At 38.8% G+C, this 22,803-nt stretch overlaps 1 protein-coding gene across 17 annotated transcripts in view; it reads left to right on the top strand.

The window, feature by feature from the left end:
• The window catches only part of mycbp2 (MYC binding protein 2), a 227,685-nt gene that overhangs the window by 103,135 nt on the left and 101,747 nt on the right, over nucleotides 1-22,803 (top strand). For all 17 annotated transcript variants that reach the window (XM_063048487.1, XM_063048481.1, XM_063048475.1 and 14 more), the window contains 14 exons: nucleotides 2,339-2,511; nucleotides 6,225-6,350; nucleotides 6,434-6,561; nucleotides 6,956-7,047; nucleotides 7,747-7,881; nucleotides 8,499-8,582; nucleotides 8,713-8,809; nucleotides 10,128-10,320; nucleotides 11,561-11,835; nucleotides 15,108-15,329; nucleotides 16,280-16,471; nucleotides 19,351-19,557; nucleotides 19,663-19,794; nucleotides 20,005-20,183. In XM_063048487.1, the coding sequence (XP_062904557.1) occupies nucleotides 2,339-2,511; nucleotides 6,225-6,350; nucleotides 6,434-6,561; nucleotides 6,956-7,047; nucleotides 7,747-7,881; nucleotides 8,499-8,582; nucleotides 8,713-8,809; nucleotides 10,128-10,320; nucleotides 11,561-11,835; nucleotides 15,108-15,329; nucleotides 16,280-16,471; nucleotides 19,351-19,557; nucleotides 19,663-19,794; nucleotides 20,005-20,183 (2,235 nt within the window). The remainder of the gene's footprint in view (nucleotides 1-2,338; nucleotides 2,512-6,224; nucleotides 6,351-6,433; nucleotides 6,562-6,955; nucleotides 7,048-7,746; nucleotides 7,882-8,498; nucleotides 8,583-8,712; nucleotides 8,810-10,127; nucleotides 10,321-11,560; nucleotides 11,836-15,107; nucleotides 15,330-16,279; nucleotides 16,472-19,350; nucleotides 19,558-19,662; nucleotides 19,795-20,004; nucleotides 20,184-22,803) is intronic.

Raw genomic sequence — 22,803 nt, 5'->3', positions numbered from 1 at the left:
ACATAAATGTATTCATTGGCGAGAAAGGCCTTGCCTGTGATGAACTGAGCTATAACCACCACTTTCCTTAGACTTTTCCAATCCTGGGCATTTGTGTTTCCATACATGGCCATGATGCAACCAGTTTAGAATATTCTTCACTGTGCATGTATAGAAGATCGTCAGAGTTTTTAGTGGCATGCCAAATCTACAGAAACTTTTAAGAACATGGAAGTGCCGTCATGCTTTCTTTGTGAAGGCACTTATGTGCATGTCCCAGGACAGGTTCTATGATATGATCATGCCAAGGAATTTAAAGCTACTGACCTTCTCTACCCCTGATCCCCTGATGGGAATTGACTCATGGATCCTGTAGTCAATAATCAGCGCTTTGATTTTGCTGACACTGAGTGAGAGATTGTTGCTGTCGCACTATTCAATCAGATTTTCAATCTCCTGTATGCACTAATTCGTCACTATCTTTGATTTCTCCAGCAACCGTGGTGTCATCAGCAAACTTAAATACAGCCTTGGCGCTGTAATTAGCTTGAATGCTACGCTAAAGATGAATTTCCCATTTCTCTGCAATCCCATTGTAAAAATGGTTAATTATGACCCCTGAACTTGCAGATAGAGAGAATGATATTACTCAATAATGTTTCATTCTCCACAAGATGTGATATTTAGGAACTTGAAATGAATAAAGTTTGTTTAGAACTTAACTGTCTCTAGAATGACCACAAAACTTGGCAATGGATTTACTATCCTCTCTTTAAACAGTCTTCCATTCTGAATTCCACGGCTTCACTACTTCTTGTTTACCACCTTCCCTCACCCTTTGAAAAACAAGTTTCATTAATTATGATTATTGGTCATTCTTCGAAGCAATTACTTGTAATTTTTGGGCCCAATGGGGACACTTACCAAAATTCTTCAAAACCATGTTATTCACCCAAGTTTTATGTGGCCCTGAATTTAAAACCAGACATGGCCTTTTCATATTTTCAAGCGTGTGGGAAGAATTCACCATGGATAGATATTTTACCATTGCATTTCAATTCTTATTTGCAGCATTTTTTGACAATGTATAAATAATTTCCTTTGAAATCACATTCTTTCAATTGGGTTGGTTAGATCTTTCAGGGAGACTACAGCTGAAATTTATAGTTACTTGAAATTTCTTTAAATATTTTTGGTAATGTTTTGATAGTCAAGGGCACCAGAGGGGATGGAACAACTGGGCAAATTGAATTGATATTCACTAATTCATCATTCTTTAAGGGGAAAGAAACAGCTTAAGAGGAACCTGAAGGTAGAGGAACAGCAGAAAACCTATGGCTGGAAGGCCAATTGGTGGATGGAAAATGTGTTGGAGGCTCAGTAACCTGCTGATAGCCATGGCAGTCAAGTGTTCTTCAGCAGTGTTGAGGATAACTACAGGCCCCATCCCACAGTCTGTAGCAAAAGTCAATGACTGCTAGAAGGATCACTTTGACCTTATCCACTTAGTTGTGAGCACCTTTGACCCATCCCATAGCATTCTTTTTTATTCTTATTGCCTCCACTGCTGACTGACAAGACATCAAAGGTTATTTCCAAGCTACAAAATAACAAAGCTTTGAAAGCAGTTAATACTTCTACTGAAGTTTTAATATCTGGAATTTAAAAACATCCATCATGTTAGCTATATCTTTGTTGTTTATGTCCTGGAAATGAATGTATGGGCAATGTTGAAGATACGATGATTGTGAACTTCACGGTGGCCAATCACTATTTGTAGCCTTTGACTGCATCGTTTGGGAGATCCGAAAACAAAACTGTCCGAACTTCAGTTTTTGAGTTCCATTATGCATGCAGAACTTGATTTTGTGTACATTCAGAACTTGACCTTTAAGTCAATGTACAGTTAAGCTAAAGCACATGGGAAGGTGGGTCTTGCACTCAATATTTGCAGTGCAAAATTCCTCTACCAATCCACCCTCATTACCACCCTCAAAAAAAAAAGGTTCACGGGAACCAGGAAAATATGGACCACCTCCTGAATCAGTGCAACATCTCTACTGATTCTTGAGAAATACTTTTGGACGTGATGAACTTTTGAGTCCCTGCGTCAGGGACATACAGAAGCCCTCTGTAAATGTCTGAGGGGGGTGTCCACTTTACATTACCCATCTGTCCACCCAGTTTTATATCTCTTATCCCATCTGTAGAAGTCTGTCTAAGGACTACCGAAGAAGACTAAAGACTAGAGAGCTGAATGGCCTACTATATAGTGTTAATTCTGGTGAGTTATTTTAAAAAATGTGTGTATGAATTTTCAGTAGAAGTGAAATTGATAAACTCTTCTCTGTCTCTCAAGATTCATACCAGGTAGAAAAGAAGTTTGGTGTTACAATGCAGTTACAGCAGACGCTCGGCTTCCAGCAGGATCAGAAATGCACAGCAGATGTAATATACTGAGTCCGGAGCTTGCACTCCCAACAGGATCTAAAGCAAATACTACCAGGTCTCATGGGGCCTTGCACATTCTAGGTATGAATAACTAGTATGTACATGAGGTTTTTGGATATCGTGCAGCATGAGGGTATTAATACTTCTCAGCTTCCTTCCTAACTCCTGGAAATCTCTCTTCAGGACCTCCTCCTTTGTCCTATCTGTGTCATTGGTACCAACATGTACCAAGGCAACTGGCTGCTCACCCTCCCCCTTCAGAATATTCAGGACCCGATCCAAGACATCCCGTACCCTGGCACCTGGGAGGCAGCACACCATGCGGGTATCTCTATCAGGCTCACAGAATCTCCTGTCCGTTCCCCTGACTATGGAATCCCCCTATGACTACCACATTCCTCTTCTCCCTCCTTCTCTCCTGCACAACAGCGCCAGTGCCAGAGACCCGGTCACCGTGGGCGTCCCCTGTCAGGTCATTCCCCTCAATAGCATCCAGAACAAGATATTTGTTGCTGAGGGGGACAGCCACAGGGGTGCTCTCCACTATCCGGGCATTTCCCTTCCCTCTCTTGACAGTGACCCAGTTTTCTGACCCCTGTAGCCTAGGGATGACTACCTCCCTGTAGCTCCTGTCTATCACCTCTTCACTTTCCCTGATAAGGAGTAGGTCATCAAGCTGCAGCTCCAGATCCCTGACATGGTCTCTGAGGAGCTGCATCTCGGTGCACCTGGCACAGATGTGGCCATCAGGGAGGCTGGAGGTCTCCCAGGATTCCCACATTTGACAGTCTGAACAAAGCACTAACCGTGCAGGCATGCTATCTAATTCTACAGGAATGAAACAGGAAAAATAAGTCTACTCACCCACTTACCTTGCCAAACAAACGGATTTTTTAAACCTTTACCCCGTACTGTTAGCTGTGTGAGCCCTGCTGTCCCTGTCTGTCCGGGCAGAGGAGAAAAAAAGAGTTGGTGCTTCGCTCTCGCCTCTTCTCGTTTACCGTTGAAGCCAAAGCCGTACAGTCTGCTCCCACTCACTCTGCTGCCCGCTGTATAGGGTAGTCTCCTTTTTAAACTCTCCGCGCTGTCCTGTTGACTTCACGCGCCTGTGCAGTCTCGTCCTTCTTGCACTCGAAGAAGTTTTTTAACAAACTGCCTTCCTTCAGAATTCAGCTCCCACGACGCTCTGTAGTCCCGATCCAAAAGAGAGCCGTTGGCAGCAACCTGCCTTTTTAAACTCTCCGCGCTGTCCTGTTGACGTCACGTGCCTGCGCAGTCATCCTTCTGGCACTGGAAGAAGTTTTTTAAAAAACTGCCTTCCTTCAGAATTCAGCTCCCACGACGCTCTGTAGTCCCGATCCAAAAAATTGCGGAGGCATTAGTGATGATCTTTCAAAAGTCGATAGATTCTGGCATGGTTCTGGAGCAAATGTCACTCAGCTATTTAAGAAGGGGGCAAGGAAGCAAAAAGGAAATTATAGACCTGTTAGCTTGACATCGGTGGTTGGGAAGTTGTTGGAGTCGATTGTCAAGGATGAGGTTACAGAGTACCTGGAGGCATACGACAAGATAGCCAGAACTCAGCATGGATTCCTTAAAGGAAAATCTTGCCTGACAAACCTATAACAATTTTTTGAGGAAATTACCAGTAGGCTAGACAAGGGAAATGCAGTGGATGTTGTATATTTGGATTTTCAGAAGGCCTTTGACAAGGTGCCACACATGAGGCTACTTAATAAGATAAGAGCCCATGGAATTACGGGAAAGTTACATACGTGGATAGAGCGTTGGCTGATTGGCAGGAAACAGAGAGTGGGAATAAAGGGATCCTATTCTGGTTGGCTGCTGACCAGTGGTGTTCCACAGGGGTCTGTGTTGGGGCCGCTTCTTTTTACGTTGTACATCAACGATTTGGATTATGGAATAGATGGCTTTGTGGTTAAGTTTGCTGACGATATGAAGATAGGTGGAGGGGTCGGTAGTGCTGAGGAAACGGAGAGTCTGCAGAGAGACTTGGATAGATTGGAAGAATGGGCAAAGAAGTGGCAAATGAAGTACTATGTTGGAAAGTGTATGGTTATGCACTTTGGCAGAAGTAATAAACGGGCAGACTATTATTTAAATGGGGAAAGAATTCAAAGTTCTGAGATGCAACGGGACTTGGGAGTCCTTGTACCGGATACCCTTAAAGTTAACCTCCAGGTTGAGTCGGTAGTGAAGAAGGCGAATGCAATGTTGGCATTCATTTCTAGAGGAATAGAGTATAGGAGCAGGGATGTGATTTTGAGGCTCCATAAGGTGTTGGTGAGGCCTCACTTGGAGTACTGTGGGCCTCACTTGGAGTACTGTGTGTACTGAGTACTATAGTACTCCTTATTTAAGAAAGGATGTGCTGACGTTGGAGAGGGTACAGAGAAGATTCACTAGAATGATTCCGGGAATGAGAGGGTTATCATATGAGGAACGTTTGTCTGCTCTTGGACTGTATTCCTTGGAGTTTAGAAGAATGAGGGGAGACCTCATAGAAACATTTCGAATGTTGAAAGGCATGGATAGAGTGGATGTGGCAAAGTTGTTTCCCGTGATGGGGGAGTCTAGTACAAGAGGGCATGACTTAAGGATTGAAGGGCGCCCATTCAGAACAGAAATGGAGAGGAAACTTTTTTAGTCAGAGGGTGGTGAATCTATGGAATTCGTTGCCACGGGTAGCAGTGGAGGCTAAGTCATTGGGTGTATTTAAGGCAGAGATTGATAGGTATCTGAGCAGCCAGGGCATCAAAGGTTATGGTGAGAAGGCGGGGGAGTGGGACTAAATGGGAGAATGGATCAGCTCATGATAAAATAGCGGAGCAGACTCGATGGGCTGAATGGCCGACTTCTGCTCCTTTGTCTTACGGTGTAATACAACAGCCTTTGCTTAAATGAATCAATACTCTGACTTTAGCTGCTGTTTTCAAAACTCAGTTAATTTTTGCAAGAACTTGGTTAAACTTGTAACAACAATTTTAGGAAAGTACAGTTTTAAATGCTATTCTGTGTTGAACTCATATTTTCAGACTATTCTCTATTTCTGATACTGTAATATGGAAATAAAACTTGGAGAGCAATTGTATATCAGTGTCTTGATGAAATGACAATCCTTCAGTATACGCCTGATCTTTGTTCAATACAATAACTGCCTCCCTATCCGAATTATCACTTACGATCAAGGACTGGCATTCAAAAATGTTGTACTACCTTTCATTGATTATTGGTAGCATGCTTTAATCATTTCAGAGCTTCATAGTCCATACCCTGCCATTTGTAATTAGGAATATCCATTTTTCTCTCTCTCAAGAGAGTAAACTAGTAAAATCATTATCAAGATCTTGTAATTTTCATGTTCAAGTCCTTTTTTTTGCCTGATTCCTTGAGCAATGGTCATGTGTCTTTATACTAGCAATGCCAGCATTTATTGTGCATCCTTTATTGCCTTTGTGTTGGGAAGACAGACTCCTTTGGACTTAGAGTCATACATGGGCCTTACTACATATGGATGGGAAACTTCATTCCCTAAAGATAATAGGTGAATCAGAATGAGCATTCAGCTTTGGTGAAATGCCATATTTTATGGTTATTGATGTTGTGAATGATTAGTATGTGTGTACTTTCATTGTGTACTGTTTGGGTAGAGGAAGTGAAAAAATTGTTAAGTTTGGTATCATCTTAATTGAACTTTTTGGCCCAATAAAGCAAGTAGTGCATATTTTTGCATTTCAGTTTTGCTGAATAATTCTCTTCAAATGTGAAAACAGGTTGTTTGGATACATTGGCTGCCATGCAGGACTTGAAAATGGGTGTTACGAATACAGAAGAGGAGATACAAGCAGTTACCAAAGTTTATTCCAAAGAGGATTATAGCGTGGTTAATAGATTTGAAAGTAAGTTGACATATATAATTTGTATTTTTGCTAGTTTGAAAGCATTTCTATTCACTATATTTGTATCTATAATTGATGTTTAGGTCATGGAGGTGGCTGGGGGTATTCCGCTCATTCTGTGGAAGCCATTCGCTTTACTGCAGACACAGATATACTGCTTGGAGGTCTTGGCTTGTTTGGTGGGAGAGGTGAATACACAGCTAAAATCAAGGTGAGGTAGTCAACAGAGCAAGTAATAGTTCATATCCCTTGGAAGCAAAATGAATGCAATTCAAATATGTTCTGTATGTAAGGAGGGGGTAGCATGCATTCCCGTCAAAAGGTTTATAACTATAAATTGGGGAAGGAAGAGATTATGCTAAGTCACTAATTTATATAGGACCAAAAGACAAACTCTCTGTTATCCCACAGCAATTTGGATATTACTGGGTTAGCTGGAGAATTACAAGAAAATTAGATCTAATCATGTATCTAATTCTGTGCACTAAACAAGAAAAACTCATAGATGGGTACTTGTGTAGAACTTTTTGAACATAATTCAATAATTTTAGTAGAATGTATAAATCTGCTTTAATATTTTTCAAAAATACTTTTTATTAAACTAGCTGTTTGAGCTGGGTCCTGATGGAGGAGATCATGAAACAGATGGTGACCTGCTGGCAGAAACTGATGTACTGGCTTATGATTGTGCTGCAAGGTATATGCTTCATTTACCCTAAAAGTGATCTTTTTATCAAACGGACTTGGCTGTTAGTTTCTTTCTATCAAAAAGTTTGAAAGAACGTTAGTGGACTAATACTTATTTATGTTCTGATATCAAAACGTAACTGATAATATTGGGTTATGGGTACCAAGCCATGGAGTCCTGTACACTTTAACAGTTCTTACAATTGTTTTTAAATAACTGAGCTAACATCACAAACACAAATGGTGTGACTTTGGCACCTAGACCAAATGAGTTTCATTTTATCTTACTTACAAGAGTTTGTCCTAATGCCATGTATCAACTTTGTTCCCATATCTCAAAAATTCCCTGTGTTGGATTGCCAGTCCTTTTTCAGAATCTTAAGCAAAGGGCTGTTGCATTCTGCTGGGAATATTACTGGCTTCCCATGACCCTGGAATAAATATGTGGACAGATAAAAACATGGTAATACTTGCCATATATCTAAATCCACAATCTAACAAGGCACATTATTTCAAAGTTGCAGTTTGTTGCTAATGTACAAAAGAATATGACTCGGAACAGGAACTGAATTGTATTGGTCTGTGAGAGTCCACTGATCCCTTCCATCTAAGTAACATGAAAGCTATAACTCTCAGAGTTTCTTGTTTATTATGTTTTAAAGAATTTATTTTATGCCATATTCATTTCATAAGTCTTTCTTTTTTGCAGGGAGAAATATGCAATGATGTTTGATGAGCCTGTGCTTTTGCAGGCAGGCTGGTGTTATGTGGCTTGGGCAAGAGTTTCAGGACCCAGTAGTGACTGTGGTTCCCATGGACAGGCCTCTATTACCACTGATGATGGGTAGGAATTTTTTTTTAACCAATTCTTTATTGGCTGCGGTTTTACGTTCCAGGTAAAACATGTCACCACAGTTTGTTCTGGATATTGAATTTTGCATTTCACTGCTTGCTTCAATGGAAGATGCATTTAAATGATTCTTGTGTCTCAAAGCTATATGCTTTGTACAATGCAATGGGTGTGTAAATATATTTCCCGTTAGTACAACTGTTTAGTAGTTTGTGCTTTGAGCCAGTTCCCAATGACAGTACGATGGAAACTAACTGAAGCCTTAAAAAATATTGCTGGAGATTTCGAGAAGCTGAAGTACCACACGTGTGGAGGGTAAGAAAGATAAAAACAACATTTTGTTGAAATGTTTACTCTTTTATCCACAGGTGCTACCTGGACTTTTGAGTATCTCCAGCATTTTTGATTTTATTTCAGATTTTTGGTGTGAGCTCAGTTCAGCTAAAAAAAAAACATACTTTCATGCAAGAGACTTGCACCAGATTTGGTTTAGGTTAAGTTTGAGCCAATTTGAATGAGTAAGCTGTGAGAAAGTTTCAATAAACTGATTGTTTTCTACTATTTTATCTTACTTTTTCATTGCTTTAAGAATATAAACGTTACTATTACAGTGTGGTTTTCCAGTTCAAAAGCTCAAAGAAGTCCAATAATGGGACCGACGTGAATGCAGGACAAATACCACAGTTATTGTACAGGTTAGTTTTCATTTCAAATAGTAAATGTCTTATTGATTAAGATATTGCACTTGCATCTTTATTACATTTATAATATGGCTGAATATTTTCTCTATTTAAATAGTGCTGAATTTGATTGTCTGAGTTGCAGGTTACCATCAAGTGATGGCAATTCTGGAAAAGGAAAACAACAGCCTAGTGAACCAGTTCATATTTTGAGAAGAACTTTTGCCAGAACTGTCTCAGTGGTGAGTGAACAAAATAGAATTTAAGTTTTTGTCTAGAACTATTATATTGGAATCGAGATGTACACATAAATGGGATTTCCTAATCTTCTATCAAGATGTTTCAAATTCAGATTTCATTGTTGAATTGGTACTAATAGTTCCTTGTACAAAGCCAGTCAGAAAATCAATTTGTGAACTATTCAGCTAAAGTTGTTAGAATAAATATTGTTTATAAATAGATATGTATATATTGAAAGGGAGTACTCGTTGGATTTGTTGTTGAATACCCAAGCACTTGGTGTTCATTCAAATACTAATGAGTAATTGAGACCACTATCCAGATAAAGATAAAATTGATTCAGTTGGTCTGAAGAATTTGTCAACCCACATTCTAAATTTTTGCTTCCCTTTATTGCATTCTGTAAAATTTTCAGGAACAAATTTATCATGTGTTTATCTCGTTTCAAACTTCCTTTTGTATGACTAATCTAAATGAGAACATGGGGTGGGGTAGAGAGCTGAATAATTATGTGTATATGCATTACCATGCACAAAGTTAATCTTGTGTAGTTTGGAGTTGGGCACGAGTAGGATGGATTAATGCATTTGGGCCTACTGTTTAAAAGGAAGGCAAAGACGAGAAATAATTCATCTAAATGGCAAAAAACATGAACATTTCAAGCAAGCTAAATGCATAATTTCTTGACATTTGAGCTGAGTTAGCTCAAATTTATGTGCTTTACTTGGACACCCAATTTGAATGGATTATGAACTGAGGGTGCTTGTGAGCACTTTGCTTTCCTTGTTTAAGTCTGAGTTAGACAGTTCCCTGTCAGATTTGTATCTTGGTCCACTGTTCTCCACTGTTTGTTTTACAATGTTTTTTCTTATTGTAACTTCTACTTTTCCCACTGCACTCCCTCTCCTCCTCCCAATCCCCAGACCTTTTCATTGCTGCAAGACATCGATTCTTCATTAAACTCTTATCATCCTCCAAAATTAAACTATATTTGTTGATGCTTTCCTCGTAGTAATTTCAATTAGAAACACAAGATTGTCACTATAACTTTAATACTTAGTGTTTTGAAGGCATAATGACAATGAGTGCTATTCAATCTGTTCTTCAAAGACAATATCTTGTTACAAGAAACCTGTTTGTTTCTTGGAGGATGGAAAAACCTTAATTTTCATCGCTAGTTTATAGTCTGCTTGAATAGTTGAGTATTTGTTGATTAATGTATCTTTCATTCTAAAAACAAAATTGAATTTGTCCTTCATGAGTACACAAGTAAAAATAGAAATACCATATTTTTATAGAATCTATCATTTCTATATGTAGGAGTGTTTTGAATCATTGCTGAGCATTCTTCAGTGGAGCTGGACGACCCTGGTGTTGGGAGTGGAGGAGCTTCAGGGGTTAAAAGGATTTCAATATACTGCCACATTGCTTGATTTGGAACGTCTAAAATTTGTTGGTACTTGTTGCCTGCGACTGCTGCGTGTCTACATCTGTGAAATATACCCAATATCAGGTACAGTATGAAGCCCAGAATATAATGAAGATAATGGTTGATTTTTCCCATTACATTATCAGTTCTTGAATAATTTTTCAGGATGTGATTTTTGTTTTCTTTATTTGATGCAACATTCTCAACAGTAGTCACACACTGGTCTTTAATTCGATTAGCATTTGATTTAAAGTATTTCATTCCATCACCCAGGAATTGTGTTTATATGTAGTGAATTGCTGTACTTTAAAAAACACACACACACACACACAACAAAAAAAAAGCCCTGATAATATTACACAACCTATCAGAAATGCGAACAAATATGACTCTTGGGTATAAGTGATCTGATCTATTATTATTTGGTTTTAGATTATGATGGTTAAACTGATAAATTCATTGGCTCTAAGTATATATTAAGATGCTAATGGATCCAACTGTTCTTTCCTGTGCTCTCCCTCTTGTCATATATTACATTTGCCATTAAGATTAAATACCTCAGTTGGAATTTCTGCTGCACCTCAGATCAATTTTCATTTTGAAGTGGTTAGTTGAAAGGTCTCAATATTTAAATATCAAGTTCTCCTTGGCTTACAACATTTCTTAAGGATTACATGTATATTTTCTATCTAAGCTGCAGATTTTTAAAAAATACACCACAGGATTAGGCCCTTTGGGTCACAATGTCTGCACTGACTGCAATGTCATATTAAACTATTTCTGGCTGCCTGCAGTAAAAACTCTACTTTGATCTTCTCTCTTCCCCCCCCCCACCCGATTTTGTATGATGACACCTGTTTCCTTCTCTTAGTTCATAAGGACTTCAATGGTGCAAGGTGATGGAAAAACACCACCTTTATTAAGAAAATTAGTGATAGGCTGACCAGGAATGCCCATATGCTGAAATTAAACTAAAAGCAAAAATTAAATTGTATTTATATTTTTTCTCCATTTGCTATATGAACACTACTTCCTTCAGTATTTAACTGGTGAAATGCTATATGACAATACTAGTACTGCAGGTTCTAATAATCTTGTATTTCTGTTTTGTTTATGACTTGCAATAAATATTAAGTATTCATTAGATCAGACTCCCTACAACGCATTGAAAAATATGTGCCTCCAGTTTGAGTGCAAGCTTTTCACAGTAAGAGTGTGTATATTGGAAAATGCATCTGGTTTTCTCCAGTTCACTAATGTATACCATGACACTTGTGATTCACACCAACATATTTAAATATGTTGATTTTATGTTCTGTTACAGCTGGTGCTAAAGCTGCAGTGGAGGAAACAAGCAAACTAGCAGAATGTGTAGGAAAGACTCGGTCTCTTCTGAGAAAGATTTTATCAGAAGGAGTTGACCATTGTATGTTGAAGCTTGACAATGATCCTCATGGCTACCATTCACAACCCAAGACATTATTGGAAACTGTTCTTCAGGAATGCCACAACACCTTTACAGCTTGCTTTCATTCTTTTTATCCTACACCTGGATTGCAGTGGGCATGTCTATGTGACTTGCTTAATTGTCTAGATCAGGTCAGTTGGAGAGAAGACCCAATAACTTGATTTTTTTTCTAGTGTTTGTTACATCTCTCAATATGACAAAATATCAGGTTTAGTTTTGTAATATTTTGTAATGCCTGACAGAGAATTTAAGATTGCATTGCAAAGACCATGAAGCTTTTTTATTTATTGAATTTGTTTGTCTATTAAATTAAAATCAAAACTCAAATACTTAAATTCATTTTTTGTGTGTGCATGTAATAGCATAATTCACTGAAGATGTATTCAGTAATGTAATCTGCTGTAGGGATTTGTGTATTTTGGTTTGGATGCCATGTTTAGAGAAACTCGATGGTCTGATTAAAGATGGCTCTGGTTATTCTTGTACATCGTGTTGAATCTTCAGTATGTGAAAATGATCGTTTAGAAGTGATTAATAAATGTTGACCTTCACTGGCATTGCCCATAGTTTGGAGCCCAAAATCGTACTCTTCAGCCTAACCTGTCCATGCCAACCATAATACCTATCCATTCTAATCTATTACAGTGGATTCCAGTTAAGTTGGCCATCGGTTAATCAGGGCAGCTGCTTAGTTGGGACAACTCTTAAAGAACAAAAACTAATGGAGGAAATAGCTGGGATTCTCTTTGTGTATTTTTGGGATACTGTGCTGCATAATTGGAACAGAAGACTGTTGCAGAACACTTTCTAGCTAGTGGCAGTGGTGTGCACAGTATGGCCGTTAGGCATTATACCATACTTGGAGTGAACAGTTTTTAAATGGTGTCAGTTACACGCGTTTGTGTTCAAACAGCAAGGATTTTTGTCACTGATAGTTGGAAAAATAAGCAGTAAAACAATTTGGAACTGTTTTGCTCACTGCGGTTGCAAGCATTCTAGAGAAGCCAGAAGCGACCAATGTGAAAATGATATGATTTCACTACTTCAGTAGGTTAGAAAGGTATCAACAATCATCTTGAATGTTAGAATGGCAGTGAAGATTTGGAGGATGCAGTTGTCAACTACTTTGTATGAAGGCAGTCCATTATGTCAATTTTGTTCATTTACAGTCAATCAAAAGTTCATGGCTGCTTACACTGGATGAATTGCTCCATTGATAACTGTTAGGAACTAATGCAGTTGTATTGTACTGAAGAGGTATTTGCAGTGTTCTAATTTGTTTTGTATTTCACTTAAGTACATAAATTGTTACTTAGTTAAGTGGTAATTTGTCTCTTTTATACCCTTTTTAACTATTTCCATGAAACTTCAGTTAATTGGGGCAGCCACCAATTGTCTAAATATACTGGTCTTTATGTGCCCAATTGTTCAGAATCCACATTGGATCTGTATCCCTCTGCTCCTTTTTTATCCGAGAACATGTCTAAATGACTGTTAAACTTTCTAATTGTACTTGACTCTACTACTTCCTCTGACTGTTCTCCATTGCCACTACCTCTTTGTTGTCGGGGCGGGGTGCGGCATGCCTCTCAACTCTCTTTAAATTTCTTCTGTCTCACCTTAAACCAGATAAATGAATTTTAAATAATGCTTCACCAATGGTAACCGTTCCTTCCGTTGTCCAGCCTTCGTTGTGATATTTCTTTCCGAAGACCAGAAGACATAGGAGCAGAATTAGGCTGTTCAGCACATCCAGTCTGCTCCATCATGTCAGATCCCGGATCCTACTCAACTCCATACATCTGCCTTCTTGCTATATCCTTTGATGTCCTGATCTATCAGGAAATGATCAACTTCCACCTTGAATGTATGCACGGACTTGGCCTCCACCGCAGTCTGTGGCAGAGCATTCCACAGATTTACGACTCTCAGACTAAAGGGTCACTTCTCAGTTTTGAGGCTGTGTCCTCTAGTTCTGGATCCCCTCACCATAGGAAACATCCTCTCCACATCCACCCTATCTAGTCCTTTCAACATTCACTAGGTTTCAATGAGATCGCGCCACATTCTTCTAAATTTCAGTGAGTACAGGACCAAAGCTGCCAAACACTCCTCATGTTAACCCCTTCATTCCTGGAATCATCCTCGTGAACCTCCTCTGGACTCTCTCCAATGACAACACATCCCTTCTGAGATATGGGGCCCAAAACTGTTGACAATACTCCAGGTCTGGCCTGACTAATGTCTTATAAAGCATCAGCGTTATCTCCTTGCTTTTATATTCTATTCCCCTTGAAATAAAGCCCAACATTGCATTTGCCGCCTTTACCACAGACTCAACCTATAAATTAACCTTCTGGGAGTCTTGCACGAGCACTCCCAAGGCCCTCTGCACCTCTGATGTTTGAAACTTTCCCCATTCAAATAATAGTCTGCACTCTTGTTCCTTTTACCAAAATGCATTATCATCCATTCCCAATACTGTATTCCATCTGCCACTTTGCCCATTTTTCCAATTTGTTTAAGTCCTGCTGCAATTGCATTGCTTCCTAACTCGACCTACCCCTCCACTTATCTTTGTACCATCCACAAACTTTGCCACAAAGCCATCAATTCTGTTACCTAAATCATTGACAAACAATGTGAAAAGTAATAGGCCCAATACTGACCCCTGAGGAACACCACTAGTCACCGGCAGCCAGCCAGAAAAGGCACCTTTTATTCATACTTGCTGCCTCCTGCCTGTCAGCCATTCCGCTATCCATGCCAGTATCTTTCCTGTAACGCCATGGGATTTTACCTTGTTAAGCAGCCTCGTGTAGCACTTTATCAAACACCTTCTTAAAATCCAAGTAAGTGGCATCTTCTGCCTCTCGTTTGTCCACCCTGCTTGTTACTTCTTCGAAGAACTGTAACAGATTTGTCAGGCAAGATTTCCCTTTACAGAAACATTATTATTCCTGAATCTCACCATTTCCCTGCCCTCACTATTAGAGCGTTCCTAAAAACTAATTAATTAAAATTCATTAAAATGTTTTCCGTGGCTTTTGGCTCATTGTAAACTCTTGTGTATTGCAGTATTTTAAGTTCCTTGAAGTTTCCCTGTGTTAACAAAGTGCAAATGTTTTGAGATTTGCATTCGTTCTCGTTGGAGCTTTGCTTTATTATATCTTCAGTAATACATATGAAATATTTAGTTTATTTTAGGTTCAATTTTACTTTTCACTATTTGATTCCTGCATAAAGTGAAGGAAAAAATTCTTGGCCTTAGCTCCAAAATTTAATTACTGTATATCACTGATAAAATTTCACTATTAATCTAATGGTATGCAGTGGATGCATAATTTTTTATTGGGGAAAAAAGCCTCTGTAATTTTTAACTTTTGTAATTTTCTCTTAATAGGATATACAGGAAGCAAACTTCAAGACATCAAGTAGCCGGTTGCTTGCAGCAGTCATGTCTGCACTCTGCCACTCTTCAGTCAAACTGACCACAATCCTTCCCATTGCTTACGATGGTGAGGTGTTGCTTCGATCCTTGGTGAAACAGTCTAGCACAGAGAATGAATCTGCCATGGCTCATAGATTTGGTCTACTTGTATCTCATATGGAGAAGCTCAGCCAGGTAAGAGCAGCTTTTTTTTGTTAAAAATTTGCAACTTTTCAACTTCAACACGACATGGTAGTGTAGAATTAAGTCTTGGTTAATACATCAATAGGAGTCAATAAAGTTGACGTTTTGATACTCGAGATATTTCAAAAGTAATTGATGTTTATTTAAAAAAGATCAAGAACTATTCTGCAAGTCAGGCTGCATCTGTGGATTGAGAAACGGTGAGTGTTCTGAGTCAGATTCTATCCAGCATTTTCTGTTCTTGTAATGGTGTTTTACGTCCCAAGAGTGAAAGGGTTAAACATATAAGGCACATTGGATGGCACTAGGCCTGTACTCACTGGAACTCAGAAGAATAAGGGAGGATCTCATTGAAACCTATTGAATATTGAAAGGCGAGATAGAGAGTACGTGCAGTGGGAGAATCTAGGGACCAGAGGGTACAGGTTCAAAAGAACATTCCTTTAGAACAGAGATGAGGAGGAACTACTTTAGTTAGAGGGTGGTGAATTTTACAAAATCATTGCCACAGATGGCTGTGGAGGCCAAGTCATCGGGTATATTTAAAGTGGAGGTTGATAGGTTCTTGATTAGTAAGGGCATCAAAGATTATGAAACACACTCAGTGGGCTGAATGGCCTAGTTCTGCTCCTGTGTCTTGTGGTCTTTTATATATTTGAATGACCTAAGTAAAATTGTAAAGCTTGGTTTGCAGCCTTGTGCTTATGTTGAAAGGAAATACTACAGGATGGTGTATGTAAACCACAGCGAATGAAATGGGGTCAAATTCACAGAAAAAGATGTCCAACTTTGTTTTTTTTTAATAGCTCTGTGGCTTTTGCTTAAAGTATTGAGACAATTACAAGGCATATATTTGTTAAAAGGAATATCAATAAATAGTAAAAGTTTAACTGAACTGAAACACAATTCTTAATTATAAGAAAAATGATATTTTCTCCTAGATTGAAGAAAATATTACAAGTATGACCAGCTTTCGAGAAGTGTTGGAAAAAATGTTGGTCATTGTAGTACTTCCAGTTCGAAAGAGTCTTAGAAGAGAGGTAGAACTCTTTTCTCCTCTTCTGGTTTCTAATACGTGTGGTCTCCTTGCCAGTATAGTGAGTGAACTCACTGCATCAGCACTGGGATCTGAGGTATGAATCAAAGTCTGTGGACTATTATTCTTAATATTTGTTATTCTTACTTGTTTGTGAAATATTGTATTAATAAATTTATAATTGTTTATAATCTGTCAATGATGTCATAAGTTGAAAACATTTTAAGTTATATTTGTGACATCATTCTCTATGTATTGCCTATAAAAAGTATTCCCCCCCACCTTGGATGTTTTTGTGTTTTACAACATTGAATCCCTGTGGATTTAATTTGGCTTTTTTGACACTGATCAACAAAAGACTCTTGTGTCAAAGTGAAAACAAATTTCAACAAATTGGTCTAAATTTATTACAATTATTAAACACTAAATAATTGATTGACTAATTTCTCATACTTTTCAAGTAAGTATTTTGTGGATACCCTTTGGCAGCAATTACAGCCTGAAGTCTGTACAGATAAGTCTCTGTTAGATTGCATGGGAATCATGAGTGAACAGCCTGTTTCAAGTCCAGCCATAAATTCTCTGTTGGATTGAGGTCTAGACCCTGATTTGGCCACTCCAGGTTTTAACTTTGTTGTTTTTAAAGTTATTACTATGTAGCTTTGGCTTTGGTCATTGTCTTGATGGAAATCAGATCTTCTCCCAAGTTGCAATCCTGTTGCAGACTGCATCAGGTTACCTCCTGGATCTCCCTGTATTTTGCTGCATTCATTTTACCCTCTACCTTCACAAGCCTCCCAGGTTCTGCTGCACTGAAGCATCCCCACAGCATGATGCAGCCACCACCATGCTTCACGGTAGGACTGGTGTGTTTTTGATGATGTGCAGTGTTTGGTTTATGGCAAACTTAACGTTTAGAGTGATGGTCAAAAAGCTCAATTTTGGTTTCATCAGACCATAGAACCTTCTTTCTGCTGACTTTAGAATCAAAAATCAGGTTTATTATCACTGGCATGTGGATGTGAAATTTGTTATCTTAGCAGCAGTTTCATGCAATACATAATATAAAAGAAAAAATAATAGTAATAAGAAATAAATCTTATTCAGTATACTTTATACAGTATACATATATTGAACATATTAAAAATCGTGCTAAAAACAGAAATACTATATTTTTTTTAAAGAGTGAGGTAGTGTCCAAGGGTTCAGTGTCCATTTAGGAATCGGATGGCAGAGAGGAAGAAGCTGTTTCTGAATTGCTGAGTGTGTGCCTTCGGGATTCTGTACCTCCTGCCTGATGGTAACAGTGAGAAAAGAGCATGCCCTGGGTCCTGGAGGTCCTCAATAATGGATGCTGCCTTTCTGAGACACTGCTCCTTGAAGATGTCCTGGATACTTTGTCAGCTAATACCCAAGATGGAGCTGACTAAAGTTACAACCCTCTGCAGCTTCTTGCAGTCCTGTGCAGTAGCGCACCCCCACCCCGATACCAGACAGTGATGCAGCCTGTCAGAATGCTCTCCACGGTACATCTACAGAAGTTTTTCAGTGTATATGTTGACATACCAAATCTCTTCAAACTCCTAATAAAGTATAGCCGCTGTCATGCCTTCTTTGTAACTCCATCATTATGTTGGGACCAGGTTAGATCCTCCAAGATCTTGACATTCAGGAACTTGAAATTGCTCACTCTCTCCACTTCTGATCCCTTTGAGGATGGTATGTGTTCCGTTGTAGTACCCTTCCGGAAGTCCACAATCAGGTCTTTTGTCTTACTAACGTTGAGTGCCAGGTTGGTATATGTGTGTGTATATGTGTTACAACTGGCAACAGTTGTATGCACAGTTGTTATAGGTCTCTTGTTGGCCTCCCTCACAAGACCCCTTCTTGCACGGTCACTCACTTTTTGAGGACAGCCTGTTCTAGGCAGATTTATAGCTGTGCCATATTCTTTCCATTTCTTGATGATTGACTTAACTGTGCTCCAAGTGATATTCAGTGACTTGGAAATTCGTGGAATTGCTTGGAGTGTTCTTTTGTCTTCATGGTGTAGTTTTTGCTTGGAAACTGACTCACTAGCAGTTGGACCTTCCAGATTCAGGTGTATTTTTACTACAATCAATTGAACACTTTGACTGCACTCAGGTGATCTCCATTTAACTAATAATGTATACATTTAACTAACTTCTAAAACCAATTGGCTGCACCAGTAATGATTTGGTGTGTCGTATTAAAGGGGGTGAATACTTTTCCAATCTAGTATTTTGTGATTTATATATGTAATTAATTTAGATCACTTTACAGAGATCTGTTTTCACTTTAACATGCAAGAGCCATTTACTGTTGATCGGTGTGGGGGAAAGAAAGTAAATTTAAATCCACCGTGACTCAATGTTGTAAAACAAAATATGAAAACTTTTGGGGGCGGGAGGGGGTGGGGAGTAATACTTTTTTTTTATAGGCATTGTATGTTGCTATACAGACACGTGCCAGAGGTACATTCATGAACATAATACATGCTTTGCTACAATTGTATAGAGAAAGAATTACAAACGGTATTTGAATGTTATGTTTTCAAGAAATCAACCATTTTGAATCATTAGATCTGACCCTTTGAGTTTCTAAGTGAGAGACAGCAATGAAAAGAAAGTGAGAAAAAAACTTGTATGGCATTTTAGTTCCTTAAGTTTTGTTTCTTAAATGAAGATTTCAATTTAAATATAATTTTAATTTAATTTTCAATCCGAAAGTCAGTGAAAGGTAAAAATTGCGCATTGTCCTCCATGGCGTCACTCTTTGGTATATAGTTTTATCTTCCATTTCTTATAAAATTAAGCATAAAAGCTAATTGCTGAATATTATATGCGAAACATATTTAAAACATATTCCACATTCTGCTTTTGTAATTTTACTGAAGACTGTAGAAATCTATATTTAGTTGAAAACCAACTTCGAATATTTTGGTTTGTTTCACAGGTTGATGGATTGAGTTCCCTCCACTCTGTCAAAGCTACACCAAACCGGTTTATTAAAACCAGCCAAGGTCGAAGTTGGAATACTGGTAATGGGTCACCAGATGCAATCTGTTTCTCTGTCGACAAACCTGGTGTAGTTGTGGTTGGATACCATGTATATGGAGGAGGTGGCATTCATGAATATGAGCTAGAAGTGTTGGTTGATGATGTAAGTGTACTAATTCTGTTTTTGACCTGAATTAGGAAATCATTCTACTTTGAATAAATGTTATGTGTGGAATTCACTGATCTCTTTATTACGCTTTATTGGCAGAGTGAGCACACTGGTGATTCAGCACATTCTCACAGGTGGACTTCCTTAGAACTAGTGAAAGGTACCTACAGCACTGATGACTCATCCAGTGATATGGCAGAGATTAGATTGGATAAGCCTGTCCCTTTAAAGGTATGTTTGAGCAGATGTGATTTAGCTGATGCATATAGAGAACATGGTGTATCTGGAAATTTTACAGCAAATTGGTTCTCCTTGGGAATGTAATTTGAAAATGCTAAATGAGAATCTACTGTGTGTTAGCAGTAATGGTTTTGTTGTGCAGGTATTAGGATTAATCAGTTAGGATTCTGAGTAATACCTGGAAGCATCTTGTATTTCTAGGAAAATGTGAAATATGCAGTACGTCTAAGGAACTATGGAAGTAGGACTGCAAATGGAGATGGAGGGATGACCACTGTTCAGTGCCCAGATGGTGTAACATTCACTTTTAGTACATGCAGCCTCAGCAGTAATGGAACTAATCAGACACGAGGTCAGATCCCTCAGATACTTTATTACAGGTAAGAGTAAATATCCTTGTTCCTTTTAAATTTAGATTTTTTTTTTAGACAGATGACAAAATCAATCAGATTTGTTATGAAGCAGAATTGGAAAGGACACGTATGATAAATGCATATCGGAATTGCTTACTTAACATTTTGTGGTGTTCTAGTCCACTTATTTTTTGACCTTGTTTTATTTAGATTTTGATGCATTTATCACAGAATGGTTACTGCATGGAGGAACTATTCAGCTCATTAAGTCCTTACAGTCTATGTACAAGAGTAAACCTGTTAGTTTTATTTACCGATCCTCACGCTATAGCCCTACTGCAGGTTTTATTTTTAGATACCTGTCTTAGTTGGTTGTTCAGATAATTGAATCTACCTCCTTAAAGATGCAGGTAACCCCTACATGCAGCCCCTTAGGTAATAGAAAGTGTCCTGAGAGAACTCACACAACTTTACACAAAAATTTGAGGTAGGAATTAAATTTCTCAACGAATTTATGGGGTGTGGGAGAAATGAAAGGAAACACAACTTATTTTTCAACTCTCCTGATGCAACTGCATACATTAGTTTTGCAGTGTGGAAAATCATGAGATATGGTGTTTGCTAGAAAGGTAACATCTGTCCAACTCCCATTTTCCACCCACACTCTTGAAATGTAGAAGTTACCTATACTCAAGGCTCCTTCTAATTTGTAATGACTGGTGTGCACAAAAATCTTGTGTTGTGCAGTTTTTTGCCCAGTGGCAACATGTGCATTGATTAATTTCTTCAATTAAAAATAATATAAATAAGCTAGTTCCAAAATCTGCAAGCCAAACAACGCAAAGTCCAAGTTGTCAACACCATCCACATCAGAAACCAGAAAAGGAAATGTTCTTCTGTGCAGTTGTGAAATATACTTAACATGCCAACAAGGTGGATGGTGACAACCTTTTGTGTGCAATTTAAATTCCTTTGTGCGCTGGTAGCAAAAGATGTGTGTGTGCATGCACAGCTTAGAGGAAACATTGCCTCTACTCATCACACCTGATTAGTCATATAAAAGTACAGCTCAGAACCAGGCCCTTTGGCCCATCTAGTCTGTGCTGAACCATTTAAACTGCCTAGCTACATCAACTTGCACCTGGACCATAGCCTTCCGTACCCATGTCATCCACATAACAATCCAAACTTCTCTTAAATATTGAAATCCAGCTCACATGCACCACTTGCGCTGGAAGCTCGTTCCACACTCTTACGGCCCTCTGAGTTCAAAGGTCCAATTTAATGTCAGAGAAATGTATACAATATACATCCTGAAATGCTTTTTCTTCGCAACCATCCACAAAACAGAGGAGTGCCCCAAAGAATGAACAACAGTTAAATGTTAGAACCCCAAAGTCCCCCCCAGCTTCCCTCCCTTCCGCGCCTAAGCGGTAGCGAGTAACAATCACCTCTCCCCCCACCAGCGAAAAAAAGCATCGGCACCCACCACTGAGCACTCAAGCGTGAGCAAAGGAATAGCAAAGACACACCTACTGTTCATTGTGAAAGACCTAGCCTGGTTGGTCCTATCAGAGTGCAATACCTCGCATTTGTCTGAATGAAATTCCATCTGCCACTTTTCTGCCCAATTTTCCAGTTGGTCCAGATCCCACTGTAAACTCTGAAAGTTCTCCGCGCCGTTGACAACACCCCAAATTTTGGTGTTATCTGCAAATTTGCTGATCCAGTTAACCACATTATTATTCAGATCATTGATATGGATGACAAACAACAACAGACCCAATACCGATCTTAATGGCATTCCACCAGTCACAGGCCTCCAGTCAGAAAGGCAACCACCACTTTATAGGCTTCTCCTATAAAGTCAATGTCTAATTCAATTTACTAACCTCATTTTGAATGCCAAGCAACTGAACCTTTCTAAACAATCTTCCATGTGAGACCTTGTCAAATGCCTTGCTAAAGTCCATGTAGACTTTAGCATGACTGGTTTAAGCTAATATGGCAGGGGTTGGGAACCAGTATGATAGAGCTGAGGCTGAGCCAACAGGTTTACAAGTAGATGATTAGTGTATCATGAATGTAGGGACAAGCCAGTGATGCAGACAGAGCAAAGAGTTAAATTGAACCACAGAGGCAAAATTCAAAAGGGCAAAGAATGTAGGACTGAAGGTGCTGTATTTAAATACACGTAGCATTCGGAATAAGGTGGACAAACTCATGGCGCAATTAGAGATTTGTTGGTATGGACATCATTGAGTTGTGGCTGAAAGAAGGCCATAGTTGGGAGCTTAATATCAAAATATATACTTTGTATCAAAAGGACGGTCAGGAAGGCATAGGTGGTGGTAAGAGACTTAATTACCTCTTAAGAAAGAGGTGACATGAGGTCAGAGAATGTTGAATCTTTGTGGGTGGAGTTTAAGAAATTGCAAGGATAAAAAAAAGTTCTGGGAATCATAAATAGGCCTCCAAATAGTAGCCAAGATGTGGGGTTGAGTTTGCAAAGGTATGTAATAAGGATAATAACACAATTGTAATGGGGATCTTCAATATGCCAGGGGGTGTTGGATCGCAAGAGAAGGAATTTGTTGAATGCCTATGAGATGGCTTTTTAGAGCGGCTTGTGCTTGAGCCTACTCGG

Source organism: Mobula hypostoma, chromosome 5 (assembly GCF_963921235.1).
Source record: "Mobula hypostoma chromosome 5, sMobHyp1.1, whole genome shotgun sequence".
NCBI classification, from domain to species: domain Eukaryota; kingdom Metazoa; phylum Chordata; class Chondrichthyes; order Myliobatiformes; family Myliobatidae; genus Mobula; species Mobula hypostoma.
The sequence above is the reverse complement of the archived record's forward strand: the minus strand, read 5'-3'. Positions and strand labels throughout refer to the sequence as shown.